The sequence below is a fragment of the Geosmithia morbida genome (genome assembly GCF_012550715.1).
Source record: "Geosmithia morbida isolate 1262 chromosome Unknown scaffold_26, whole genome shotgun sequence".
In the NCBI taxonomy this organism is placed as follows: domain Eukaryota; kingdom Fungi; phylum Ascomycota; class Sordariomycetes; order Hypocreales; family Bionectriaceae; genus Geosmithia; species Geosmithia morbida.
The window spans coordinates 372,731-388,915 of record NW_023336213.1 but is presented as its reverse complement, the minus strand read 5'-3'; the positions used below and the strand labels follow the sequence as shown (position 1 = coordinate 388,915).

Genomic DNA, 16,185 nt, shown 5'->3' with positions numbered 1-16,185 from the left:
TAGCACGCAGCTAGAGCTTTTCCAGAACCCAGACCCACTTCGAGGAGTGCTGAATCTGTTGCGCAGCGACGACGCGCGGGGATGATGAGCAGCATCATGTCTGGCGTCTAGCAGCTTCCAGCACGTCATTGCTCCTACATACTCATACATTTCTAGCTCCAACATTGAGATCTTCGCATCCTTCCACGACACGGCTATAAATCTCCTTCACACACACACACACACACACAAAGACACACAATGGTAAGGCTGTCCCGTCATTCTTCAAACAGGGAGAGAGAGAGGAAGAGAGAGGGGGAGAGAGAGAGATAAAGAGACCAGCCTGCTAACTCCCCTCCCCCTCCCAGGCCGATACCGGACTCCCTCCGCACTGGGAAGTGCGCCATTCAAACTCCAAGAACCTACCATACTTCTTCAACGATGTGGAAAAGGTGTCCCGCTGGGAGCCTCCCGTGGGCACCGACGTCGACAAGCTCAAGTCGTACCTAGCCACCCACCACAAGACGTCGAAGCCCTCGTCCGACGTGCCCCAGATCCCCAAGCCCAAGGAACAGGCTGGCGGCGCCTCCGGTGTGGGCGAGTCCAAGATCCGTGCCGCCCACCTCCTCGTCAAGCATCGCGACAGCCGCCGTCCGTCCAGCCGTCGCCAGGCTCAGATCACCAGGACCAAGGAGGATGCCCTTGAGGAGCTCAGGGGTCATGAGCGTCGCATCAGGGACGAGAATGACCCTGCCACCCTGGGTTCTCTGGCTTTCGAGTTCTCCGACTGCTCGTCTTACTCCAAATCAGGAGACCTGGGCTTCTTCAGTCGTGGCATGATGCAAAAGGAGTTTGAGGATGCTGCTTTTGCCCTAGCTGTCGGCGAGATGACGGGGCCTGTCGAGACGGCCAGTGGCGTCCATCTCATCCAGAGGTAATTTCCGAAAGCTATCCCTCTTCTTCTTGCTGCTTTTCTACGCTCAAGAACGACATGGAGAATGACTGTGCTAATACGTCCGATGACTAGGTTGGACTAATACTGCTGCGCAAATGTATCAAAAGCAAACGCTACGAGTTAGGATTGAAATGAAAAGGAAAATGGAGCGGAATTTCATGTATACTTTGGAAAAACAGAACCTACCTGTTTGTTGGAACTCTCACGACAGTCCATGATGCACAATTTACAGAAACCATCAATTTTGACTTAGCTGCAACCAACTGGCTGTCAGTCTGCTAATCCCATCTAACCCAAAACGCCATCAGCCTCCTAGTATCGAAAATGCTCATGGCCCATGTATGCTAGTAGCTAAAACACATGTCCAGTTCACGCTCCCGCCAGGTCAAGGACAAGCCCCTTGAAGGGCTCGGAAGTAGTAAAGACAACGGTCATGGCGCCAAACACCGTCATCGACAGAGCCGCATACGCAGCTGCCCGGCTCCTCGTCTCATACAGGTACGCGACTCCCATGGCCGCGCCGTTGATGCCGATGGATGTGCCCGTCGCAATCGTCATGGCATCATCTTGCTCGGTATCATGCTCGTCCATCTCCCGGTCCGGGCCCTCCTCATCATACCGTCCCTTTAGCAGCCCTGGCCCATCACCTCTCTCTTGCTTCCTACCGTGGTTCGTCGACACCCGAGTTACCTCTCGTGCGATACCCATTGCACCGAGAACGAAAGGGTAGATGAGCTGGCCCAGGATGCCGTTGATCACCACCAGCGTCGCATTGACGCCCAGATTCCCACCCACAGCCTCGATGGCCGGCTTTGCCAGTGCAAGAGTCGTGCTACGTGCCGCGAAGGAAAGCGCCTCGGGTGCGTTGACACCCAATATGCGTGCGCACCCCACGGAAAGAAAGACGTTGGCCGCCGCTGCAGCCATGGAGACAGTGACCGTCAGGAGCCCCGCCGTGGTGAACATCTTCTCCTGGCATTCGGACAGCTTGAACCCCCACACGACGATGCCGCATTCCAGAAGCGACAGAGCCGCGTCGCCTGCACCAAAGTACAGGGTAGGATTGTCGGGCAGGGCAGTCCCCGTCACGCTGGCCGTCCACAGGGCATACAGAGGCTGTCCGCCGCTGAAGTTGTCCAGAACAGTGTCCAGGCTGAGACCTGGAGTTGCGGCAGCCCTGGCCCTCACGTAGGCCATCAGAGTCAAGGTGGCCAGGAGGACAGGGTTCATAAGTGTGGTGAAGGTGTTCTTGAGTGTTTCGTGGTCTGGGAGAGCGTTGGACGTCTTGAACAGATGCTGTGTCCGGTGGGCTGTGATCCATACAAACCACAGGACGCACCCGTCAAGGATGCGAGAATCGCCTGTCGCTGCGGTAATGGGGGCGCCGATGATGAGCGCGCACGCCATGGAGACAACCATAGGGTAGAAGATGCAGACCTTGGCCGGGCGATCATACGATGGTACTATTTTGCCCGATGAAGAAGAATTCGGGCTGTCAATGGATGACCTCGGACTCGTCGTCGGTGTCGTGCCTTCTGCCTGATCGATACTGTCGCTATTGCTGACTACAGTCGACCTGTAGCTGCCAATCAGCTTGCACACGACGGCTGAGATACTGGGGGACTCTGAGGGCTGTCTTAGGGTCTGGCCAAGTGCGGAGATGAGTCTCATTGCCATCAGGGACACGATGAAGACGACTGTCCACGAAAGGACGCTAGTAATGACTGCACACAAGACGGCGGCGGTTAATAGGGGTCATTCCTTGATAGAAGGGGTAGCATGGGAGCCGGACGAACCAAAAGCCCCGACAACATAGGCAATCTGCCTAGACTGGATCATGGTTGTCGCGCCAAGCATGACGATCGGTATGGGGAAGCCAATGCTCATGTGGACGTTGATGAAGTTGACCTGACCATGTTAGTCAGTTGGTCAAGGCAAGATGACTAGTCGAATCTAGAGGGGGGGATGGAACAAACCTTGGATCGAATCCACTCGGTGTAAAAGACCTCGCAACTCGGGAAGACAGAGCAGATTGCCATCTTCGCCAAAAATACAATGGCCATGGCGAGCACAGGTGCGAAGAAGGTGATATCGGCGTGGACGAGGATGCAGCTCAGACCCCAGATGAGAAGCTCGCAGGCCAAGTATATGACGACTAAAGCCAACATGTGGGCGATTCGGGCAGCCACCAAGGCCAGTCTCGATCGAGGGGAGGCCATGAGGTCAATAGATACCAACCCCTTCTCAAGCTTCGCGCTATTCTATGCACCACCAACAGGATAGATGGCGTGTTTGGCCAACGTCCCTGCTATGGAGGACAAGATGACAAGGGAGAAGCAATGGAACATGTGGATTAAACCTCGGAGCTCTCTCGGTGGAACGGATGGAAATACTAGGAGGTCGGGGAGGAGTGGGCAGAGAGGAAGGGAATATAATGAGAAAGCAAGCAAACTGATCTGGTCAATGTCAGTGACTCGAACCAATGTGGTTTCCTCTGAGTTACCAAGGAGAATGGAGAGAGTGAATACGGTTCGCAAACGGGAAAATAATAAGAGCGAGTTGTCAATGTTTTGGAAGGAGAGATGTCTACGCAGAGTACTAAGAGCAGTACATCACTGCTAGAGGCAGTAATTGTTGTAGTAGACGAAGAACACGATAGTGAACCGGAAGACAGGGGGAGACCAAGCAAGCACAACCATTGAAGCTCCGCCCTTCCTCTCCGTCCATCTACGGGCCGTGATTCAACGGGCGTCAAGTTAGGCACCACGCATTTACACGACAACAGGAAGCGACATGCTGTATGACACGGGTCGAGCCACCTGTCCAAACCCAACAAGCATCTTTGCGTTGTAGACACACACGCACACACACGCACACACACAAATCGAGTTGACCCCCACGATGCCATCAGCACATCCGCGCTCCTGTCTCTCTCCATCTCTGACACGAGGAAGACAAACACAAGAGAGAGAGAGGGAGAGAGAGAGAGATGGCAGCAAAAGATGTTGTAATACGCACCGCACCGGTGACTTTGTCATATGGTTACCCAAGGAACCTGTTTTTGGGCATACAGGATGCAGGTCCCAGAAAACACACGTTACGGCAAATGCAACGTCATTGGAGACTGTTTGCCTAGAGCCGAGAGGTTTGGGTTCTCGCCCCGGAGGAGGGGAATTGCTTGTTCTCCTTCAGATCCCGTCTGCTCGGGTCCCATCTTGGCATCTCAAAAATGTCGGGCAACATTCTGGGTCTTTACAGAATGGGCAGAGAGTAAACAAAGTCGTGGCTTGTAGTGTATGGGGGAGAAGAGAGCGAATGATGGAATATGCTTTTCTCTGCTTTTGCTTCTCGTGGGTGAGGAATTTCCCCATCAGCGACGTCCTCCGGTTTTGTATCGGTTCCGAGCGACGGGTTGCCCAAGCGAAAGAGCCGACGGCCCTGTCATGGTGATTGGCGTTTGAAACGATTGTCGTACCGAAGACTGGCACGCTACGTGCTCTTTGGCGTGATAGTCTGCGTACAGGGAACACATGCATGGTCGGTCATCGGCGAATGGAGCAGCGGGTCAGAAATTACCCAAATGTAGCGTTGAATGATGGGCATAATGTCGTCGTGGATTTCCAGGAATAGCGGGGGAGGCGGGGGAGATGTTTCCAACCTGTTGGTGATACTCTCGTGCAATCAGTTTGATGGCGGTGACGCGATGCTCTTGGATTGTCATGGAAGTTTGGAGTCTCTGACCATTTCTTGTATGGACCTGGAGGGAGGCTGTCAGGACCCTACAGTGGTGTAAAGGCTCCGCAAGACCTGGAATGACAGCGGCTCATCCACTAATGCGTCCCCTAAACGGTTGACCCCTACAAACGCCTGTACCGAGAGCTCGTAAACTGCCGGTCTCCGGCTCTGACCGCCATCACGGCCCGCTTCAACACATCATTTCCAGTGTCGTTTCCTCTTCTCCCTTTTTCTTCTACCTTCTTTTTTTTCTTGCGCATATATCTAACGCCTCAAGGTGCGTGTTCCTTTGTACGCCACAGTCTCTCCCAGCCGCACCGCTTCCCCACGTCTCCCAACACCGCCACCCTTGCCATGCTACAGACTGGAAAAGACGTCCCCATCAAATCTGGAGAGTGACCTGCGAATTCGTCTTACTACTCCCTGACAAGCCGTTTTAAATCACCATTTGTCTGAACCTGGAGGTGGTATCACGTCGTGGAAACCAGTCCCTGGAACGGGACGCATCGTATCCGGTCCTTGCGTCACGGTAAACCAAGCCTGTCCTTCTCTATCTAGGCCAAGCTCGAGCCGCAGAACGGCCAAGATATGGATCCCAGAAGTCGAAGCGAGGCCGAGGCACTTCTCCTAGAGGCCGGCCGCACTCATGGCATCCACATCAAACAGGATGAGGTGCGGCGTGCTCTGGTCGACCCGCGACACGGACCGGCCTTTGCTGAGTGGGCTTCCCTCCACCTAGGACGGGACAATCTCGTCACACCGGATGAGATGGCATTGTGAGACTTTTTTACCTTTGCCATGACCAACCAAGGCTTCTACCGGCTTGGACCGACAGAGCGGAGGGGCGCGTGTATGTGTGTGCGTTATCTGCTGACATGCGGCCTGAACCTTCAGGTACACCGCGTTAGACAAGAGCGGCGAGGTAGACAGGCTGGCAGAGCTACATGACCTGGCAGAGGTGCAAGCCGTGACCGACGATGAGATCAGAACTGCCATCCAGGAGCTGCAGCGGTCCACCCAGGCCATCACCAAGCAGACTGACTCGCTGAAGCTGCAGCACGATGCCCTTGCGCGTCTCGTCAAGAAGACAGCCGACACTGATAGCCGACGTCGCGACCTCGAAACCTCTCGTCAACGGAGGCTGGCTACAGAACGCAAACATATTTCTGCCGAAGTAGGTGTTATTCTTCTTCTCTTCCCTCCATGCATGTTTTCATATATGCCTTGCTGAAACATAATCCCCCCCCCCCCGCAGGTCGAGGATCTGTCTCAGAGTCTCGGCTTCCGGATCTCGGATATTGAACAGCAGACTGGAGACTCAGGCGAGGCTCTGCGCCAAATCGTCGGCGATGTACTACGCTCGGATGACAAGCTCTTGTCCAGCCTGCAGAAGCTCGGCTGGGAGCTTGACCAGCAGGACCCCGAGGAGACACAGATGGTCGCGAAGCTACGCGAAGTTTGCATGAGGTACGTACCACGCAAATATCGTCCTGGAATTTACCCTCTGATGGGAAACCCTGATGAGGGATCTCATTGAGGCCGGTTCGTTCATCATTGCTGATGAACATGCTTGGGGGGTGGCTATTCAGGCTCATCAAGAACACTGTGGAAATGCTCCGAGCCAAGTTAGACAGGATCTACTTGGACGGTCTAATCGAGGGAGAGCGCCAGAGTCGAGGCAGCAGCAGCGACGAGTACGTCACGGAAGACGAGGTCAACGCCCTCCAGGCAGAGGTCGAGTCTCTGTACTCGGAGATCCTCCCCGTGGCCCAAATGTCTGTCGAGCAGCGGTACATCGAGCCAGCGCTCAAGTCGGTGTCCTCCCGCAGCAGTCAAGGCCTATCCCGCTCTGTGACGGCGATTGCCTACGTACGTGTGTGTCCGAGTACGGATCATCAACGGCCCCCTCTGCTGACTGCCAAACGCACACATACCAGATCAACGGCTGCCTAGACCACCTGCTTGAGCGTACCGGCCGTCTCGCAGACCGGATTGGCTCGTTCAAGTCTCACCAGGCGGCGTCCACGTCTCTTGTGGCGACGGCCAAGGCCGAGATCGCGACCCCGACAGAGCCGCCGAGCCGTCCTGCGAAACCGGTCGTCCCAGCCTCGCCTGTACGCCGACGCCCCCGCGCCGCCACCGCCCCACGGCACTCGTCGAGCCTCATCGACGTCCCGCCCACAGAGGCCCTCCTCCAGCTGCTCTCGGTCCACATCGACATCGACGCCGACAACGACGGCGGAGAGCAAAAGATCCAGGCCCTCTCCCGCGCCCTGGCCGACCGGATCAGCAAGGAGAGCGACGTTGCCCAGAGCAGCCAGGAAAGCTTTGAGAGGAGCGTGACGGCCTACCTCGACGATGCGCGCCGGGCTCTCCAGCTCCTGCGGGATAGCCTCCTCGCCGAGTCGGCCTACGGAGAGGTGAAACTGGCGGACCCCGAGGTGGACGGGTCGATCGCCCTTTTGTCGCGCGAGGTGGTACAGCTCAGGAATGACGTTCACCGTGCCGAGGTACACCTGGCCAACGGTGGCAAGAGCGAGAAGAGAGAGGAAATCTTGCAGCGGTGGGGGCAGTAATGGGTAAGATATATATGCATGTATTATTACTGCAGTCTCCAGCTCTGCTGTATGTATGTATGTAGGTAGGTATCAAAGCTCAAACGTGTCTCCTCGAGTTTCACACAAACGCCCCTTGCCGTTTCATCTCGACATGGTTTTGACAAAGGAAGGAAGAAGGTACGAGAAGCAACAGGCTGCTCAAATATCTGCTATTCATGTTTGTTCTCTTACCCTGTCTTTCGTTCTAGCCTACAGGTTTATCTATGCGTGTTATTCTTTTGTTGGAACACCTTGGAATACGGTGAAGAATGTTTCTATCTCTTCCTTGGAAGAGATGCACATCTTGTACCAGTCTAGCACATGATCCCTCACGATTCATCCTAGAGTAAGGTCGTTCCTAAGAAACCATACTAGTAATAACAATGATGATGATAAGCGGTGTATCTGAGTGTTTTGAATATATCGGGCTGGATGTTTTTTGCCATGGATATCAGATATCAGTCGTGGCTGTCTCATCGTCATGAGAAGTGTTCCGAGTTAATCTATCTCATGTTCACCACAGCAGCCACGACAGTAATTCACACCATCATACTACGTTATAGTGCATATCGGAATACCATTCGAGTCTCATGAAATGGCCAGTGCATTACAGGGCGCCACAGATGCGAAGAGTTCGATCTCGGATAATACGATGACGACGATACCAAGTTCGTGGCTATAGGGTACGCAACCTGAAAGCAACGACTCGCGCACAAGCCTCCCCAGGTACGAAACACAGCGAAAAAAATAATGCAAGAATATACCGAGTATATACAGAGGAGATTTATCCACTGGACAGATAAGATGGAAAAAAGTCCGGATAAGGATACGAAGACTACTCGGTCGGCTATGGATTTCCGCTTGTGGTGCTACTTCTGATCTTTTGGCCAAGCATATTCCATGGAGATGAGGAAAAGGAAGACATCAAAGCCAAGAAGGAAAGGAGGAGCAAGAAGAGAGAAGAAGTTTCAAAGGCCATGGCGAGACTCGAGTGAATACTCGAATGCTACGTTGCAAGAAAGGGGGCATTGATGATCCAGAACAACACTGTCTTAGACCGACAGCAACGACAGGATTGGTCAACTGCGATACTATTCCGCGTCAATGTCTAAGTCTTGCAGGACTTGGGTAGTCGGGGAGAGAAATGTCTTACCTGTACGCGTCCGATAGTAGCAGAGGTCAAATTTCAAATCAAACAGGAAAGAAAAGAGAGAAAAAAAAAAGAAAACCAAAAATATGGCAAGAACTGAAAGGAAAAAACAAAGACTATCCACGTGTGGCACTTGGTGGCACTTCCTTCTTCCTTGTGTACACAATATTGGATCGAGAGATGAATGCTGTCGATTCGACATGACGGGAGTACGACGGCACTAGCATGGCTTCACCCCTTAATCAGGTGAATCCTGAATGATAGACTTGGATCCTATGTCGACGACGGTGGACTCCCGAATAGTTGGGTATGGATTCACGCTGGCTCGAACAGGCTGACGGTTGCGTTGGCAGAATGCGATGCTAGGTTAAACCCCTAGTTCGATGATGTAACCACCATGTTGCGTACGGACGAAGTCGACAATGTTGGCTGCGCGTTGTAGGCCATCGATACCTGTAGACGACTCCAGCGTCAGCACAGTCGCCGGATCTTCCAACTCATCTCTGCCGTCTTCAAACCTGCAGATGGGCGATTCCGGCTGTCTGGGTTGCTTGACATCGACGACGTTGACGACGTTGGCAGAGACAGCGGCGGCCTCATCCATCTGCCGGACGGCGTATGCTGGTGGGCCAGGGTCGTGGCAGCAGCTTGCTAGTTGAGTTGAGTCTTTCAAACTCATCGAGAATAGTAACAATGCACGAGGGGAATGATGCCAATGATGATGCGTGTGAAAACTCAGGATGGACCAGAAAAAACAACAACAACAACAACGCCACGCCGTAGTATTATATTCCTTCGCAAGTTACCGATGGCAGCTTACGACGATTAAACGGAATCTGCTCCCTACCAGACGTTTTGCCACATGCCCTGGCTCATGGCCATCCCTACTCCTTCTCCCCCAATGATACGAGTAGTAGTAATACATACTCTTTACGTCGTAGGCGTAGACCTGCCTCTCTCCTGCATGGGCTTATCATGCCCGACCCACCAGGGAGTGTAAGGGAAGAAAAAAAAACAACTTGCATATTGGATCAAGGAAAAGGCCAAAGACCGGAAAGCCAGTGGCTACACGACCACGATGCAGGTACAGTGTAATTTCTGAAAGGGGGGAGGGAGGGGGGGGATCTGTCGTTGTCCACCCAAAGCAAGACTTGGATTGCCATGTGAGGATGCAGTATAGACCACCGTTGCATGGTGAGTGACTTACCTTGGCAATTCAAATACTAGTTACCAGTGTATCGTCAAGATTCTTGTTACTTCTCATCCACTCATTCTCATCATATTTTCCCGTAGGGTGGCAGCGTCTATCCCGTGCTCTACAAGCCACTTCCCTTGCGTTGAGACCATGTTCAGCGCAATGCATCGCGTCCATATTTGGTAGAGAACCTGATTGGGCTATAAAGACAGCTCGCAACGTCATGTTACGAGCAGCTGCATGGACCTGAGCAACTGGGCGTGTCATTCTATCACTGTTTATTCTCTCTCTTCTTCTGCGGGTGTCATCTCTCCTCTCCAAGTTCTGAGGGAGATGATGGAGTAGGCTCGACAGAGAAAAAAACGTCGCCGGCGTGGTTTTCAACGGACGAGGCCACATGCTACTGCCCCCCCCCGGCCTGCTGTCCGTGCATGTGCGGAATTATGCCCGGAACCACCGACTTCGTCTTGCTGACCTGACAGGGGAGGGCACTTCCATCTCCCATCTCCCCTTTCAGCTGAAGACATGGGTCAAGCGATTCATCTTGGAGACTGAGCCAAGGCAAGTCGTCACTCACAATGGGGGGGGGCAGGGTACAGATGTCATTTCCGGGATCTCTCGCTGCTCCGTAATGTGAAACTTGTATCCACGGTACGACAGAGCTGGTGGCTTGCACTCGACGTTGCCACGAGAGCGTGTCAAAAGGACCCGGTATGGGAAGGAGAAGAGGAAGGAGAGAAAAAAAGAAGAGAAAGAAATGAGAGCCATGCAGTGTTGGCCCCTGGAGACCAGAATTCCTGGACCCGTTATCAGAAAACGTATAGGTCTTGGGACTCCATCAGCCATGTGCCTTCTCATGCAGGCAGTTCAGTAATACTGAATCAGCGAACTTCAAGGTTGGCTTGCATTCTCCCAAGCCACATACAGAATCGTCTTCTCTTGGGACGTATCAGTACGTACGGAGTATATGAGCAGAGCCTGTCTTCTTCCCCCTTGCTGTTTCCTCGGCGACATCACATCTCATATACGAGTGGCCAATGAATGGTCCGCACAGCTCGCGGAGTATCACGACTGGATCTAGGCCGCAACCGCACAGGGGTAGGTTGGACATGGGTCTGCCCGAACCGAGCCTCTAACCTGAACAAGGTCGTGACCAAGTAACCCGGCCGTCGGGGACCTCATTGAAATGAAGTAATCTATCGGGGCTATCAACCCTGGCGATTGGGACTAAAAGATATATATATATATATACATACATACATATAAATGTAAGAGTTTTCGATCCCTGGAAGGGAATAAGGAGATGCAGAGTTTTACCTCGTCCGGTTCCATGGAAATGAGATATGGGAGTGCACATGCATGCACTTGGTGATTGTAGAGTACGGGTATGGTAAACATGGATGAGAGAGGAATATTCGAGCTGAACGAAAACATGTGGAACAAGGAAGATGAAAAACCCTGGCTACTGCAAGGGCATATCCACAGCCACGCCTCAAAACGGTCTCTGACCCTCACTCTTACTTTCATGTATCTTCCGAAGAGGATATTTTATCATGAAGTATGAAGTAGATGGTGGGGAAGTTGATGAGGAGGGGGGGGGGGGAAGAGATAACTAGATGGCTTCATAGACATTGGACTCGTTGTCGAGTTGTGTATCGTATACACGCACTCATCCTTTCGTCTGCCGCCTGTCAGAAGTGTCAAATACGTCTGATCGGACGGGGGCCGTGCATAGTTCATATGATGGGTGTGTGTCGTACTAATGGATCTATACTCGGTACCTTTCCCTACGTCGTCATGGACATGTGTGTTGCCGTCACAGTCACATTGAATGGGGAAGAGATAGAGATTTTCAATACGATCGTCCCCGGGGGGGGAGGCTTATGCTCATGTCATTTGCGACACATCACCACACTACGTTGCTCTTGTCCTGCTCCCCCCCCCCCCCCCCCCCCCCCCCCCCCCCCCTCAACCAACGAACCATACTCGTACTGATGATGCCAGGTCATCAATCACGAACTAACGTGGTACATCCCGTGGTACATCCTTGGGTGAGGCCCGCAGTTCATTTGCAACCAGGCAGACCCCTGTCATGGGGAGGAGCGGCAATAGGCTACGACTGTATACGTACGGTACGGTACGGTACTCGACCCATGCCCATCCCAGCCTTTGGCTCTCTGTCACCAGGTCGCCGAACCAGGAGACGGATCCAGGAGCTCTCAGGGACCTTTTTTCCCCCCTCTCGGCACTTTGCTAATTCATCTCCTGGCTTGGCACACACTGTTGCTAGTCAACAAGGTCACTCACTGCAGGATCAATCCTCCGGATTGATGCAAGGTCATACACATATACTCCCGTATAGTAGGAATCAATCATAATGCATGCTCTTTTTTATTATCATCATCATCATTATTTTTCTTCGTCTCGTCGGGGCCCCCTCCCCCCCCCCTGTTAGGCTGGGCTGAGGCTGGGCTGAGGCTGGGCTGAGGCTGGGCAGGGCCGGAGAACAGAACACAGGTACGGTGCTACATGGGCGATGAGGGTTTTGTGAGATGTCATTTATCAATCTGAACGTCACCAGATGCAGATGCGGAGGGTAGATCCCGGTGACGGGGACGAAGACAGGGACGAAGACAGACCGTTCCCTCCGATCGGTTAGCACAAGCACGGACCGGAGAGATCAGGAAGGTCGATAGACTGCCACGATAGAACGACGCGAGAGTTGCCCTCTACTACATATATACCCGCACAACCAGCACAGGTACTAACCGTTCATAACCGTTGCGGATGAAGATTGCTACTCCGTGCAGGTACGATGGGTATACGAGCATACGAAGCCTTGCAAGCTTCGGCCCTCGTCTGAAGGCGGGCAGGTTCCGGTGCCTACAGATCGGTACGAGCACTCGTAGTGCGCAGCACGTACGGTAGACCCGCGCGCCGCGACGCTCACCGTTTCCAGGGTGGGAGGCTTGCAGTTGGGAAGTTGGCACTAGCCGGGATCTCTTCTCTCGACCCCTGCCATCCTCCATGTCGTGAAGGGAGCCTTCTTGGGATAAAGATCGACAGGCCCCGACGGGGCAAGATTATGCAACCCTCACGACGATTCGACGCCCTGGAAATCATAGAGAGTCGGCTGATATAGCCCTGACAGGGGGTGGCCGATGCCCCGTGCTGCTGATGTTCATCCAGACTCTGCGTTTATGCTATAAATTGTTTTTTTCTCCCCCTTCTTTTTCGGGTTTTCCTCCCTCTCCCTGCAAAAGTACGGGTGACACTGACACTATTTAAAGCTACACCAAGATGTGTTGATGTTATGACCACCGCAATCCTCCATGCATGGATGGTACAAGGTTATAGGCAAGTGAACATGGTCAAATTTCACCGATCGAATGATGTGACCCACGATGAACAATTCAATCTCCTCGAGCGCGCAATGGCTCACGGTCCAAGAAAGGCAGGGATATCAAGGGATTGGACGGGAAGAAATCAGAGAGTGCTCTCATCTCCCCTCCAAACGCAGACCATGTTGCCATTACTGACGATTCAGCTTATATACCATTCTGCCTACCGTACATGCTAGGATGCATGGCAATGCCGTTCTTCTTCTAAAGGGTGGGCGCTTCAACGTCATGATGTTCTCCCTCACCCCACAGAACGGAATAGCAGAGTAGTTTGTAGCTGTGTTACGTGCCAAGGCTCATCATGCAACGTACGCCGCATGCCGTACGTCGTATACGTAGGTGATTGATTCTCCTTGATTGTGATGTATGCAGGATGCCATGCTGGGCTACGAGTCACTGCATAATCCTGATAGTTTATTACCGGGTGCTCAGGCCACCTGGCGCCGGCAGGTGAGACATCAGAGACCGACTGACCTACCGGGACGTCCGCACAGAGAGGAGAAGAGGGGGAGGGGGACACGGGACGTCTACGAGTACGAATGCTCGGTGACGAGTCCTCGATAGCGTGCTCCAGCTTTGGAGAGGGGGGGGGGGGAGAATTGAGAATTAAGAATTAATAACCAAAAGGTGCGGCAACGGCGGTGGCATTGGTCCATGCTCGCCCCTCATGGACGGCAGGTTAGTATCGATTGCTAAAGGGAAGAGCTTCGATGCAACTTGCTGATCTTGTCACGAGTCGCGACACCGTCACCTTGTCTAGTTCAAGAGTGACAGGCACATGGCGTCGCTCAAGGTTTATTTTTATTTTAGTTTATTTCGAATTTTTTGGTCTAGCAGGGCCACCGAGGCGTGCCCTCCATCGGGAGAGGAAAATGAGGGGAGGCGAGTCTAGGATAGGAAGAGAGGAGGAGTGGAGAGTGCGGTACATGTACGATACGGACCACCTCATCCCCCCTTTGAATGCACCAGTAGGAAGAGCCCCGTGGCTGGAGCTAGGAGAAGGATGGTACGATCCTGTGGCTGGCAGAGACGGCGTCGTAGCAGCACACACGCGCGCGCGGGACGTCAAAGATCTCGGCAGGCGGGAAGAGGGGAGGCAGATGGGGAGAGGCCGGCAGCAGCAGCACCGACAGAAGACGGCGGCCCCCGATCGAGAGCGGCGGCACCATCATCATCATCATCATCACGGGATCCGGATTAGGTGCCGGTCGGTTGATGAGAGCCTGCCCGATCCAGAATATATCGCAAGCACATAGCACTGTGGAACCAGAGCTGAGCCTTGATCGATGAGTGACTGACCATGAGCCGGCTCATCACCTCATCACTTGCCTTGGCCTGGGACTGACCGCACCCCGGAACACCGTCCTACTACTCCTACCGGCTAGGATCGAGCTGACCTTTCCCTCCCTGGGAGGTTGCGCTGCCAAGTGATGATCAGAGCCAAGATCTGGTTTGCGCGCTCAGACAGGGGTAAGGGGCTGGGAAAGGGGGGGGGGGGCTCGAGTGGTTTCCCATGACGCGCCGTCTATTTGGTCGACCAATCTTTGTTACCCAACATGGCGACGTGGATACCTTTCTTTCCTCTATCGTGTGGATCATTCTTTTTTTTTCCCTCCTTTCCTTTCCCCCCATCCGTAGGAAAAGTTCGTAATGAGCGTTCATCGACATGATCTCATCAAACCTTTTAAATGTGACGGCTCCGCAGCGGTCACGTCGTATGCTCGTGTACATGTATCTTTCGCAGGCATTAAAGGTGAACAGCAAAACGCAGAGAAGAAGACGGCGATAGAGAACGACGGACAGCCCGATATGCAAGGGAAATGGACAATTGTGCCAGAAATACAAAAATACAAACACAAAGAACAAACAAGAACAAACAAAAAGAAGCCCAATACGTTTGGTTCCAAGACCTGGGCGTCAGACAGGACGTCAGACCTACTTGTCCTCCTACTCGCTCTTCCTCTTTTGATCCTCTTCCCTCCGGCACAATGACGACGACGACGACGACAGAGTAGCTCGTAACCAGGTTGGGCGACTGTCAAGCTGTCCCACCCGTACCATTCATCTCTCCCCTCGCATCTCTCGCATCATTATCTTTGGCGTGATTAGGAGAATTATCAAGCTGCATATCCGTATGCACGGCCCATCACCATGACAGCTCAAGGTTCCCCTACCTGTCCTCCCTTCCTCTTTCCCGGTACGGAATCGTTCATATCGTGGACTTGGAGAAGAAGTAAGGACGTGCGCCTTTGGATGATGGTGAATGCCCTCGTTATAGCCTGTGTGTCGTAGACCCTGTCGCGTCACCCATCCGTTAAACCCGTTTCGGGCTCGACAGGAAGACAGACACACACGCACACACACACACACAAGCATATCGTACACATCGCTGTACTCGTTCTCCGCAAGTGACATAGGCAGGGGTGAATCCGGTCAATGCGGACTGCAGCGGGCATATGCAGAGAATCTGATGTTTCTCCCCTGTCGGTGCCTTTTCTTCTCTCTCTCTCTCTCTCTACTCGACGCGTACGGAGTACTGTCCGTGGCAGTTGCAATGCTCGGCGGTTCTGTCTCAGAAACACACACGGGAGTATCTCTTTCGACTTGGGGAAGGTGTCAAGCCATTCAGATCGAGTACTGGGCAGAAACTAGCCTCGACGAGTCTCATTCCTGACCCGTACGAGGTGACCGTATAGGCAGACACTTCAAGGTACATGCATCGTCGGAAAGAGAAGGGGAAGAAATCGGCCTGTCCATACCGAAGCGCCCGCAATTCTTGCTACTCTCCTTTCCCCCTTCCTCTCCCTCGCTTCCCTTCATGCTCTCGGGCCCTTGGTAGAAGGTGCATGGGTTCCCCTCTAGCCTGGTACGCAGCTCATCATAATACACTAAATTTGCTTTTGGGGGCCAGGGTTGAGCGCACGCCGCCCATGACGATCGACATGGGGGTGGTTGGGTTCCACCCACACATGTCCTCATGGCGTGGCTGCTCTGATCCACCACTTGTCTCTCTAGATATTATTGTATACTCTATGCTTTTCTTTTTCTTTTTTTCTTTTTTGCTCTCCTCTCTTTTCCTCCTCCTTTCCTAATGCCAGGTGTGGCTTGATATAAGTTGTACCGTGGTGCCGGTCTCCTCATTTCTTTTTCCCCAGCTGGTTTGGCCTTGTCGG

General features: G+C 53.2%; 3 protein-coding genes across 3 annotated transcripts; 2 read left to right on the top strand and 1 right to left on the bottom strand.

The window, feature by feature from the left end:
• Positions 1-96: 96 nt before the first annotated feature.
• Positions 97-917, top strand: GMORB2_4887 (peptidyl-prolyl cis-trans isomerase NIMA-interacting 1; the record flags this gene model as incomplete). The annotated part of the gene is made up of 2 exons (XM_035466861.1): positions 97-105; positions 432-917. The coding sequence occupies 2 exons, from the start codon at positions 97-99 to the stop codon at positions 915-917; spliced, it is 495 nt and encodes a 164-aa protein (XP_035318020.1).
• Positions 918-1,303: 386 nt separating this feature from the next.
• On the bottom strand, positions 1,304-3,102 carry GMORB2_4886 (LrgB-like family; the record flags this gene model as incomplete). The annotated part of the gene is made up of 3 exons (XM_035466860.1): positions 1,304-2,658; positions 2,731-2,842; positions 2,911-3,102. 3 exons carry the CDS (start codon positions 3,100-3,102, stop codon positions 1,304-1,306), a joined length of 1,659 nt encoding a protein of 552 aa, XP_035318019.1.
• A 2,155-nt stretch (positions 3,103-5,257) lies between these two features.
• On the top strand, positions 5,258-7,245 carry GMORB2_4885 (uncharacterized protein; the record flags this gene model as incomplete). Its single annotated transcript, XM_035466859.1, has 5 exons — positions 5,258-5,445; positions 5,564-5,843; positions 5,925-6,136; positions 6,259-6,538; positions 6,607-7,245. 5 exons carry the CDS (start codon positions 5,258-5,260, stop codon positions 7,243-7,245), a joined length of 1,599 nt encoding a protein of 532 aa, XP_035318018.1.
• Between the last annotated feature and the right edge of the window lie 8,940 nt (positions 7,246-16,185).